Raw genomic sequence first — 13,426 nt, 5'->3', positions numbered from 1 at the left:
TATGCAGCTTGATAATGTTGAGTTGAAGTGTATTAGCAATTTTTAAATCTGCTATGCAACCACTTCCAGTTTGCCAATAGTTTGAAATTTTACACTCATTGCAAAAGGAAAATTTTCATCCAAGTTTATATGGCTTCAATGATTTTAGGGAATAATCATTATGCTTTAGTATACATGTTGCTTCAATTGTTTTGTATGCAGCGACGCATGTGTTTCTTTGAAACACTTATTAAGTGTTCAACCAATGCTATTCAAATTTTGACATGAAATTACCAATAACAAAATGAAGGTCAAGTTCAATATTGCTGATTTTCACTTTTATCGTTCAGAGCATATGATTCTTGAAAGATTGGAAAATAGGCACAGAACATGGTAGTTCAAATAAGCCTGATAGCTCTATATATAAGAATACATCATATTCATTTGAACTAGCTGCCCTCTTTAAGTAAAACAATGGTTACCTTCAAAATACAGGAAACCCTTGCTTTTAATTTGACAGATCATTTCTTGTTATAGCATAAGATACAGTCTTTATATTGCCTATAACAAATTTCTTCTTGATATCAAAGTTCAGGACCATCAAGCATTGGGAAGTTTTTGTTAAATTGATGGTGAATACTAATTATTGTCCCCCGCGCAACACATTGCGGGGAACATAGAAACACAGGCTGTGCGTCCGGTCTTGTTATCGCTCTCACATGTACAACACTTGAAAGATTTTTTTAGAACTTATATCATAGGTTTATATCAGCAATGTAATGGGATAAGTTTGAAAATCAGTGCTGATGAACTATTTTTAAAAGAGTTATGCCCCTTGAAAATATTAATTATATGGAAAATTGCATTGTTAGCGCTCTCATGTGTACAATTCTTGCCACATTTTTATCCAAATTTATATCAAAGGTTTATATCAGAAATGTCTCGAATAAGTTCGAAAATCAGTGCCGATCTATTATTTTTAAAAGTTCTTTTATTCTATTAAAAAATGTTGAATGGAGCTCTTCATTATACTTAATTGTTAGACAAAACAAAATTTAGATTTGCAAAGAAGATTAAATTATAAAGGAACAAGGTTTTTCTTATGGGAAGGTATAATTTTTTCTTTATTATAAAAGTATTGTAACTCTCTTTAAGGATAAACATTGACATTTAATGCATAAAATTGTTTTATTAGAGGGATATGTACTACAAAGAAACAGAAAGTATTGAAATACATAGAACCAATGATACACCCAATGGCTGATTCTTATTTGGCTTTGTTTAAAGAGGCTTCTACAGAGATGAGAGAATTCTTTGGTCTTCGAGACTTTTACAGGTAAATATAACAGGTTATCTTGAGTTTTAGTAGTTAACTGCCCAGAAGATCCACTGATTTTGTGCTGCTTTAACACTATGACAAAAAGTAATGAAGATAATAGCTAAATATAATGATATAAGAAAGATGAATTAGATGCATTAATACACAGTATGTATAAAAGTAACAGGGAAAAAAATATTTACCGGTAGTCTTGCTTCTTATGCATTGTTTTTTTTAAGTATGGGGTATCACAACAACAAATGAATTCTTGTTATTTTAGTTTACTGAAGATGTTATATGGCTTTGTGTCAGAATCAAAGAGGAAGCCAACATGGTTCCAACTACAGCATTCCATACTGAGAAATTTTGGAGGATTAGAGAATGTAAAACCAGTTGACATTTTCTGCAAAAAATTGGCACATCTAGTGGACAAAAATGATAAGGTATTCCAACAACAAGATACATATTATCAGATCATAATTTTAGTCTGGCAAACAAATCATAGAAAAATTGTTCATACATGATTGAGTTTTTTTACTTTTGGGAAGTATGATTTGATTTACGTATTAGAATGTGAGAGACAAAACTAATCAACTGTCTTAACATATCCCTGATGAACCTCAAAGTGAGCATCACAATTACAATTCATAAACAAAAATTATGTTGCTATTTTAGAAACTTTGTAGAGTTTAACCATTTGTACTAACCACAGAATGAAAATGTAAATACTTTGGAGTTCTTAATAGTTTATATCCAAACAACCAAATTTCTAGAGAATTAATGGAAGGACAATAGGAATTTTCTTCCTGAGTATCACAAAGGCTCTTCTGGAATAACTATATTGCAGAAAATAATAGAATTTTGTGGTAACCACAAAATCAAACCACATATGTAAAAATCCATAACTTTGAAAACAAGCCATGATACAGATCAAAATTTAGTTTATGAATATATTTATATATATGAGCTGAATTAAACAATTAAATTAATGTCAATATCTGTGTTACCATCATCTGTTATAACTCTTATGGAATATTTCCAGCCAAGAAAAACTGATCCAGATTGTACCCCAGCAGGAATGATCCAGGCTTGTCTGACAGGTCAAGACACATCTATCAGGTATGTCAGATTTAATCAAAGAAGATGTGGAGTATAAATCTATTTAACAGCAACCCAACAGAAAACAAAAAAGACATTCAAAGGTCAACTTATACAAATACATATTAATCATCAGTGTTTACTTGCAAAGGAAAAGACATCTTTTTCACAATTTGCATGCAGTGTTTCTTGGCTGTATTGCCCTTAAACACCAATATATGTTAATCAGTGTCTAGAAACAGCTATTGAATGTTGTCTTGGTCAGCCTTCATTTTTGCCTTTTATTTTTGCAGTGAGACCAGATACCTGTTACTACTGACAGAGAATTATGGAGCCCTGACAATATTACAACAGAAAATCTTTACCATGGAGAATGCTGTTGTTATATTTGGAAGTAGTTTTCCCAGTGATCAAGAATATACACAGGTATGTCTTTATCCCAAGTCTGATCTGAATGTGTGGAGTATTGTCCCTTCTTTTGCTCAACTTGATTTATATCTCTAATGGGCCATATTGTGAAGAACATGATAATTAAAAACTGAACAAAAATCTCACCATAATTATATTTTGCTATTTTAAAGAATTACTTTTGCTTAGAGGTAATTTCCTTATGCTTGTAGTTTAAAGGTTTGGTTGGCTTGCTTGCTTTGTTTGTATAAGTGTTTGCTCATCCATTGTAATTAAGATTGGCATCTGCAATAAATAGATAGACGGGACTTCAGCTTGTATATATTATACTTAAAATGTTATTGGATGTTAAGTAGAATGCAGAGAATAACGTATACAAGCTGATGCTCTGTCTATCTATTGATTGCAGATGTCACTCTTAATTGCAATGCTTGAGCAAACATTTATACAAAGCAAGCAAGCAGACCAAACCTTTGAACTAAAATCATTAGGAAAAAAGCTCTAACCATTAGTGATGTTTTAGAGAACCATTGAATAGTTATATTGAGTTATGTAATATTTGCAAAGAACTGACTTTACACTGAATTGAGGCATATCATAGATTTAAATTTACATATAATTAAGTCTGCTTCAAATCTTGGCTTGCATCTTGAAATTGACAATGCAGGTTGATTAAACTTTACTCATTTAAAAATTTTACTGGATACTGAATCAACTTTACAGTCTCATTGTGCCAAATTTTGTGTAAGTGACTTATGATGTATATTATACAGAAAGAATTTGTTTTAGGTGTGTAGAAATATAAACCGTATCAAAGTTTGTATGGAGACTGGCAGTACTGTTATCCTGTTGAACTTGGAGAATCTATATGAAAGTCTTTACGATGCTCTGAATCAGGTAAAATCTGTTCAATAAAACAAAAAGGGGTTGCATATTGCAATTAAAACTGATATGAACAAGTAAATAATTTGTACAGTGTTGGTTGTCTATTGAATATTAGCCCATATTTATAGTTATTTTCTTTGTACCAAAAATTCTGCTAAAAATAATGTGAGCTCACATTAAAAGGTTTATTTAAGCACACAAAAAAACAACAAAGTGGAAAGTTTTAATCCTTAATTTAGGTGTACATAGTCATAATGAATTGACAAAATATTTAGTACTCGGTAGGTTGGTGGACTATCAGTACCCAAGGGTGTCATCAGCTCAGTAGTCGATACTTCTTTTTCTTAAATTGTTCATTTATAGATTTATAAATTATTAAGAAACTTGAAGTTTAAACTCGCTCAGGCAAAGTTGACCTTAGATGGATTTGGCTATTATGTGTAGGTCCTTTTTGGTCATATGGCTTTTCAGATGTTTCAATTCCTACACATCCTAGGCTTTCAAATATTTTCTGCTTTGAGCATTCCTGATGAAAGTAAATCCAGAAAAATGCTTCCAAAGCATAACATTTATTGTATTGTTTTCATTTTTTTTTTAATAAGACAGTAAAATTTAAAAAAAACACTAAAATTATATTTATTAAATTTTCAAATATATATATTGACAATTGTTGTACATTACAGTATTATGTAGAGTTTGGAGGAGAGAGGTATGTAGACTTAGGTCTTGGTTCACACAGAGTGAAATGTAGAGTACACAGAAAGTTCAGGTAAATATTAATTTTTATATAGTTTTCAGTCTGGAGTAGGTTACTAAGCACCTGATAAGTGGAAGTCATTCTGATAATAGATAAAAAAACAAATATAAGAGTCGTTTCCTAACAAGTAGCTGGGAATTATGTAAAATTTCTAGATTTTGACTGTTGTTGAAAAAATGGATAATGCTGAAATTCAAGAAAAAGTGAAAACAAATCTATTTTCACATGACATCAGTCCCTCTGAAACAATTTTTGATAGAAACCTATAATGATTTCTGTTTAGGTTTTGGTAGAGCCATTAGAAATCAATTTTCATGAAAGTCAAAGTTGGAATCTATTATAACAGTAGTGGAAGTGTAATCTTTTTATACATATAAAAATAAGAACTTTTTCTAGACTTTATAATTGTATTGAAAGTAGAAATAGTGGTTGCCACTTATGACCATTTTTCACATATATCAATGCCTCAAGTAATTGTCCCTGCACCTGAAAAGTGACAAATGAGCATCAGTGACTAAAGTGTATACCGGTAGTTTATCTTTAATGGGTTAAAAATATCAATTTGCTCTTACTTAGACTGATTGTAGTAGCAGAGAAACAGATTGTTTATGACAAGTTTCCAATTCCACTGATCAATCGTCTGGAGAAACATTTCTTATCATTGAAGACCATGCTGACACCTTCTCATCTAAAACTAACAGTTAAGTTACAGGAATGGGCACAGCAGTTCTGTGAGGTCAAAGTTCCTATGCATATGAGGCATTATAGGCAAAAGTAAGTGTTTTGTTATTAAACGCATCAGATACTCTGTTCTTTATTTACATTGCCATATATTATAAGATCTAATGTTTCACATTTGAATTTGCTGTCAATACGAATATGAACAAAGATCAAATCTAAACTGAGGTGAGAGCAATCCAATAATGAAAGCATTCAAAAACATATTTTCTAGAGGTTTCACTAATTGCTTATTCCTGATATGTCAAATCTTGGATCTGCTCCTTACTTTTATTTTTAACATTAATTTATAGTTCCAAATTAAGATAAACAATAAATCTAAATTCTAATGCAACATTGTTTGTAACATTCATTTTGATTGGATAACGTCACCAATTTTCATGGCATCAATTCACAATTGATGCCATAAAAACGTTTGCGCAAGCACAGACGAGGTATGACAGATTTTAAATGTATGATTTGACATTGTTTTCTGTCAGTTTCATTAGAATGGAGAAAACAATATTGTATTTTAAGCTCCGAAGGCATCAATTGGTGATTTGATGGTCGCAAATACCTGTTAATTGGCTACCCTAATGCAGTAAACTTAATTTACAACCATCAAATCACCAATTGATGCTGTCGGAGCTTAAAATACAATACAGTTATCTCCTAATTCTTGCATGACTAAAAGGAGATGTAGAATATTTTTCAATAAAACAAAAACCCAGGACAGCTGGAAATGTGCTTGTTTGTCATTTTTGTTGCATTTCTGCAACAATTAATTTTGAAAGTTATGTAAAGTTTGAAAAAATGAATGTTTTTTTTTTAACTGGTAGTAAAAGAAACTTTTAATGTGTAGAGACATTTTCTTCATAATAGAAAAGAAAGCAGACAAATTGGAGATGCATTTATGGGTTACCATGACGACACTTGTGCTGCTATTATACTGTATGCCTGTCTTGAAAGAGAGTGTAATGACCAGGCTATACCAGAAATGGAAAATGAGGTATCATAAAACATCTATTCAGAAAAATCAGCATTTACATAAAGTTTCAATTGATAGAACTATCAGTAAATTTTTGTTAAATCAGACTCAGTTTATCCAAACATAGTCTTTAGTAAAAAATTTTGGTAACTTATACATTTTCTACTGGCAGATTTTCTGGAGAGCCCAGCTATCAAATTTTAACTTTAATCATTTTGAATGATCATTTGCAATTTTGATGATTTTCATATATAGTTCTGTTAAAGTTACGTTTTAACCATAGAAATGTTTTTCTTTTAGATTCTAAAAGATGCAGAAGGTATCCTTTTATGGTGTGCTACACCTGCAGCAGTGCTAGAACTTGAAGATCAAGGCATATTTGACACATACTTCTCAGAACAGAACCATGAAAGTCTGGCAGATTATCTACGTTATAAAGTAGCAAACCAAAAACAGAAAAACATCCATGCTCAGGTTAGATTTAGCTAGTTGTGTTTGGTCTGTTTATCTAGGAAGAACTGACAGTGTTTAAAATGGATTATTTGTGAATAGAAGGTGGCATTTGATGTGTTGTAAATATCAATGAGACATCAAACCAACAATTATAGACTATCAAAGGTTTTTGACCGATCTTTCACTCATATTACAAAGACATTGACAACTTTCTTGTAAGAACACCTTATAATAGTTTAGTAACCATCGAAAAATTCAAACAAATTACAAGTAATTATAAATTGTCAGGATAACTGTGATCTGCACTTGAATAATTTATTCAGCAAAAATGGATTTTATTGACCCTCCAACCCCCTGTTAAATTTTGTATCAATCAAACAAAAATTTCAGTGGCAATAACATACTGTTTTTAGCTCACCTGGCCCAAAAGGGCCAAGTGAGCTTTTCTCATCACTTGGCGTCCGTTGTCGACTTTTAACTTTTACAAAAATATTCTCCTCTGAAACTACTGGGCTAAATAAAACCAAACTTGGCCTAAATCATCCTAAGGGTATCTAGTTTAAAAAATGTATCCGATGACCCCACCCATTCAACCAAGATGGCCGCCATGGCTAAAAAAAGAACATGGGGGTAAAATGCAGTTTTTTATTTTATATATCTGAAACTAAAGCATTTGACGGAGCAAAAATTTTCATCAAGTCAAGATCTATCTGCCCTGAAATTTTCAGACGCATCAGACAACCCGTTGTTGGGTTGCTGCCCCTGAATTGGTAATTTTAAGGAAATTTTGCAGTTTTTGGTTATTGTCTTGAATATTATTATAGATAGAGATAAACTGTAAACAGCAAAATTGTTCAGCAAAGTAAGATCTACAAATAAGTCAACATGACCAAAATTGTCAATTGACCCCATAAGGAGTTATGGCCCTTTAAAGTAAATTTTTCACTATTTTTCTAAAATTTTTGTAATCTTTTACAAAAATCTTCTCCTCTGAAACTACTGGACCAAATTTAACCAAACTTGGCCTAAATCATCCTTAGGGTATCTGGTTTAATAAAGTATTAAAATATTAAAATATTGTTGACCCGCCCATCGGCCAAGATGGCCGCCATGGCTAAAAATAGAACATAGGGGTTTACTATAGAAGTCTATGGGAAAATTGTAAAAAAAACAATTTCAAATGGTCACAACTTGAAAACTAATTTAAATAATGATAAGGCCTCTTCAGTAACTATTGTAAGACTACAATGGGATGACCTGCTTTTAATTTAACTACTGGGCCAAATTAAACCAAACTTGGTCTCAATCATTATTGGGGTATCTAATACTATTTATTATGATTTTAACCTTATTTTACATGATTTCCAAAACCACAGTAGATACAGGTGCGCGACACAGGCTCTTGAGAGCCTCTAGTTAAGAAAATTTATAGGACAGTTTTTTTTTAAAAAGGGTAAATAAATGTCAAAAATAAATATTATTCAAGCTTTTTTTTCTGTATTTATGTCCAATCTATACCTTTTTTCTTCTATCTACTGGAAATTGAATTGTTTATCCTCCAAAGTATTGAATAACATACATGTATATATTTTTTTATATTCATAAGCAGTTCCTTTAATATGCTCTTGTTGCCTGAAGAATTTCATAAAAATCACCATATACCATATCCTTTTTAGGTACCTTTACCTGTTACTTTAATGGAGTAAGTTTTATATATTTTCAGATAACAACCAATTCCAAGTTGCTGTCCATAGCAGATATAGATATATTGTGTAGATTTCTACCTATTCTGAGGAAGAACATAGTTTTACTGAATCTTCAGTCATTTGACACAGAACAACAATTCAGTAGACAAATCAAGTATGAGTTATATATATACTGTTATTTTTGATTGTCTGATATTTACTCTAATAGCCAATTGGAACCAAACTTAGCAGGACAATATATGGAAGGTTCTAAATGCAAATTTCCTCATTTAATGTTCATCTGGTGGCAAACACAAAATTCCCAATGAAACTGTATGGATCGTCACATTTTCATTTTCTTTCAAACTACTGGACCAATTTTAAACAGACTTAGCAAGAATTACTTATTACAGGCCCATTATAAAATTCCATTTTTGTTTTGATTGGATGGAAAACATGGCTGCAAGAGGTAATTCCTGATTCTGATTAACTTATTTTATAAAATCTCTAATTCAGTTCACCTGCCTACAAGGCCATGTGAGCTTTACTCATCACTTGGCGTCCAATGTTAATGTCTGTTGTCTGTTGTCCGTCAGCCATCGTAAATTTAAAAAAAAAAAGAATAGAGAATGGAAATTGGGAAGTTGTCAAAGAGACAACAACCTGTCCAAAGAGCAGAAAACAGCCCAAGGCCACCAATGGGTCTTCAAAGCAGCGAGATAATCCTGTGTCCAAAGGCGGGCTTCAGCTATCTCCTAAACAATAATGTACACTAGTTCAGCACAACCGATGCCACACTTACCTCAGAAACATACAAATGAACCCAAATTTATAAAAACAACACATGAGTAACAAAGGCTTGAGGCTCCTGAATTAGGACAATTGCAAAAATGCAGCGCGGTTTAACATGTTTTGTGACAACTCAACCCTCCCCCTATACCTCTAGCCAATGTGGAATAAACAAACACACAGCAAACGCACAGTAAAGCTCAGTTCAAATGAAGTACAAGTCCGATGTTAAAATAGGTAACAGAAGACACTAAGCAAAATGACAATGATAAACACAAATTAACAAAGGACTACTAGCAATTACTGACATGCCAGCTCCAGACCTCAGTTAAACTGACTGAAAGATTATGTCTTCATCATTTGAAAATCAACAACAACCCCTCTCGTTAGGCGTTTAGTATTAGGCCATCATAAATTATACGAGAAGAACATAACCAGTATCATGCCAACAACTGGTTTTAGAATAAATGTGTTTATTTCCGATGCAAAGACCCTATGAGTGAAACAATATTAATTCCAAAAAATGCCATTTTTAATGATTTGACAACAGTATTGTAACTATATCCCTTCTGAATAAGTCTGTTCAAAGGTTTGGTTAGCTTTTGAAGTGAATGACGACCTTTTTGTGAATTGGCATATATATCAATCAAAAAAATAACACAGTTAGAGGAAATCTGAGATGGTTAGAAATTATCAGCAGGTCCTGGTCTATCACCTGTAAATCTGACATGGTTAGAAATTATCAGCAGGTCCTGGTCGATCACCTGCAGAATTCAGAAAAATCAGACAATCCATTGAGGAGTTATTGCCCCAGAAATGTCAATTTTTAAGTAAACTTCAAAGTTTTTGACTTATATCTCAAAAACAATAGCAGTTACAGCAAATCTGATATAAGGATTCTTCACGAGAAAACTATTTGGTCAATCTTAACCAATCTTTGAAACTTTAAGGGTTTGATGAAAATATTCTCTTGTTGAACTTTTAAATGTAGCAGTAATTTTGGTCAATGTTATACATAGATACCAGGTGAGTAATACAAGCTGCCTGCTCTGAAAGTTAAAGAATAAAAGACAGAAATGCCGTACTCACGGCATAAACTATTTGATTTAAGCTTTTATATTTCAGAAAGTAAAAACCCTGAAAACTTCATATTTCGCATACAGATCATCCAACTGCTGAAGTTTACATCTGGAATATATCTGTTGTCCTAACTGTGTAGTCATATTCATGGTTTAGGGACTACTTGAAAAAACTTAAGTTTTTTTTATCACATGATTTTCTCATTTATTATATTAGAAGAACAACTATAATTGGTATACATGTCTCTCAAGACAGAATTCAGCTAACCTTGACCTCATTTTATAGTTCAGAGATCAACATTAAGTTTTCGTGGTTAGGTCTATTTTGAAGATACTATAAACAATAGGTCAATTTTATTTGGTGTAAGGTATACATGCTTGTCTATCAGGGTTCATCTGACCTTGACATCATTTTCATGGTTCATTGGTCAACATTGTTTTGTGGTAAGATTAATTTCTCAGTCAATAGGTCAACTATATTTGGTGAATAAAACAATATGTAAAGTGTACATTTCTTGCTGGCAGATATGGATCATTTGACCTTGACCTCATTTTTTTAATGGATCATTGAAAATGTTACATTTTATGTAAAACCTGTAGTAACACCTTGATATTAAAGGCTTTCAATGAGAAACTCAGTCATGATCAATAAACCAAACAAGACATCACAGAGGTTATGTATATTAAAATTACCATTACGTTTAATATAGTGGACACTTTATTATATTTTGATAGGTCATTCTTGGACCAGACTACTTCAGATGACATGTTGTTGATTATACAATGTGATAGTGGTGACCAGAATGGAGACTTAATAGCCTGTGCTAGAAACACTTTACAGGATGAGCTGCAACAGATACATCACAGAGTGTCTAATATCCATGTTGTCCTCCTTATACAACTCCCAGGTATAGCTGGAGGATGCTTCACAGGATTTCAGGTAAGTTACATCATGATTTAGGGATAACTACAACAGATCCATGACAGAGTGTCTAATATCCATGTTGTCCTCCTTATACAACTCCCAGGTATAGCTGGAGGATGCTTCACAGGATTTCAGGTAAGTTACATCATGATTTAGGGATAACTACAACAGATCCATGACAGAGTGTCTAATATCCATGGTGTCCTCCTTATACAACTCCCTGGTATAGCTGGGTGATGCTTTACTGGATTTCAGGTAAGTTACATCATGATTTAGGGATAACTACAACAGATCCATGACAGAGTGTCTAATATCCATGTTGTCCTCCTTATACAACTCCCAGGTATAGCTGGAGGCTGCGTCACAGGATTTCAGGTAAGTTACATGACTAATGTAGGATTACAACATATTATTCGAAGAATTTATAACTGGCTAGGTATAGCTAGGACTGCCTCACTGGTGTTCATATTCATACACCCATTAAATAAATGAGACTTCAACAGACTATACTACACTTGATAGAATTTGATTTCTTTTGGAATTTTTATTTATATAAATCTCCAGTTTGTTTTTAGCTCACCAGGGCCCGAAGGGCCCCATGTGAGCTTATGCCATCACTTGGCATCCGTCGTCATCGTCGTCTGTCGTCGTAAACTATTTCAAAAATCTTCTCCTCTGAACTACTGGGCCAAATACCTTCAAACTTTAACTAAATGTTCCTTAGGGTATCTAGTTTATAAATTGTATCCGAAGTTTTGATCCATCGACAAACATGGCCACCGTGGCTAAAAATAGAACATAGGAGTCAAATGCAGTTTTTGGCTTATATCTCGAAAACTAAATCTTTTAGAGCAAATCTGACATGGGGTAAAATTGATCAATTGGTCAAGATCTATCAGCTCTGAAATTTTCAGACGAATCGAACAACCCATTGTTGGGTTGCTGCCACCGAATTGGTAGTTTTAACAAAATTTAGCATTTTTAGCTCACCTGGTCCAAAGGGCCGAGTGAGCTTTTCTCATCACTTGGCGTCCGTCGTCCGTCGTCGTTGTCCGTCGTCGTTTACTTTTACAAAAATCTTCTCCTCTGAAACTACTGGGCCAAATTTGACCAAACTTGGTCACAATCATCATTGGGGTATCTAGTTTAAAAAATGTGTCCAACCAACCAAGATGGCCGCCATGGCTAAAAATAGAACATAGGGGTAAAATGTAGATTTTGGCTTATATCTCTGAAACCAAAGCATTTAGAGCAAATCTGACATGGGGTAAAATTGTTTATCAGGTCAAGATCTATCTGCCCTGAAATTTTCAGATGAATCAGACAACCCGTTGTTGGGTTGCTGCCCCTGAATTGGTAATTTTAAGGAAATTTTGCCGTTTTTGGTTATTATCTTGAATATTATTATAGATAGAGATAAACTGTAAACAGCAATAATGTTCAGCAAAGTAAGATCTACAAATAAGTCAATTTGACCAAAATGGTCAGTTGACCCCTTAAGGAGTTATTGCCCTATATAGTCAATTTTTAACCATTTTTCGTAAATTTTTGTAATCTTTTACAAAAATCTTCTCCTCTGAAACTACTAAGACAAATTTAACCAAACTTGTCCACAATCATCATTAGGGTATTTAGTTTAAAAAAATGTGTCCGATGACCCCGCCCACGAACCAAGATGGCCGACATGGCTAAAAAATAGTACATAGGTTGAAATGCAGTTTTTGGCTCATATCTCTGAAACCAAAGCATTTAGAGCAAATCTGATGAGGATAAAATTGTTCATTAGGTCAAGATCTATCTGCCCTGTAATTTTCAGACCAATCAGGCAACACGTTGTTGGATTGCTGCCCCTGAATTGGTAATTTTAAAAAAATTTTGCAGCTTTTGGTTATTATCTTGAATATTATTATAGATAGAGATAAACTGTAAACAGCAATAATGTACAGCAAAGTTAGATCTACAAATAAGTCACATGACCAAAATTGTCAATTGACCCCTTAAGGAGTTATTGCCCTTTATAGTAAATTTTTTACAATTTTCATAAATTTTGTAAATTTTTGTAATTTTTTACAAAATATTTTCCACTGTAACTTCCGGGCCAAGTTCATTATAGATAGAGATAATAGTAAGGAGCAAGAATGTTCAGTAAAGTAAGATCTACAAACACATCACCATCACCAAAACACAAATTTGTCATGAATCCATCTGTGTCCTTTGTTTAATATGCACATAGACCAAGGTGAGCGACACAGGCTCTTTAGAGCCTCTAGTTTTGTTATTATTTTGAATATTATTATAGATATATATAAACTGTAAGCAGCAATAATGTTCAGCAAAGAAAGATC

At 32.8% G+C, this 13,426-nt stretch overlaps 1 protein-coding gene across 2 annotated transcripts in view; it reads left to right on the top strand.

Moving 5' to 3' along the window:
- LOC127702551 (E3 ubiquitin-protein ligase rnf213-alpha-like) overlaps positions 1-13,426 on the top strand; it is a 151,314-nt gene that overhangs the window by 76,503 nt on the left and 61,385 nt on the right. For both annotated transcript variants that reach the window (XM_052206794.1, XM_052206793.1), the window contains exons 48-58: positions 1,175-1,315; positions 1,578-1,740; positions 2,340-2,416; positions 2,689-2,821; positions 3,593-3,700; positions 4,372-4,457; positions 5,022-5,219; positions 6,045-6,171; positions 6,451-6,624; positions 8,327-8,463; positions 10,892-11,096. In XM_052206794.1, coding sequence (XP_052062754.1) covers positions 1,175-1,315; positions 1,578-1,740; positions 2,340-2,416; positions 2,689-2,821; positions 3,593-3,700; positions 4,372-4,457; positions 5,022-5,219; positions 6,045-6,171; positions 6,451-6,624; positions 8,327-8,463; positions 10,892-11,096 — 1,549 coding nt within the window. The remainder of the gene's footprint in view (positions 1-1,174; positions 1,316-1,577; positions 1,741-2,339; positions 2,417-2,688; positions 2,822-3,592; positions 3,701-4,371; positions 4,458-5,021; positions 5,220-6,044; positions 6,172-6,450; positions 6,625-8,326; positions 8,464-10,891; positions 11,097-13,426) is intronic.

The sequence above is a fragment of the Mytilus californianus genome, unplaced genomic scaffold (assembly GCF_021869535.1).
Source record: "Mytilus californianus isolate M0D057914Y unplaced genomic scaffold, xbMytCali1.0.p SCAF_5, whole genome shotgun sequence".
NCBI classification, from domain to species: Eukaryota; Metazoa; Mollusca; class Bivalvia; order Mytilida; family Mytilidae; genus Mytilus; species Mytilus californianus.
This window is presented reverse-complemented; position numbering and strand designations above follow the sequence as displayed.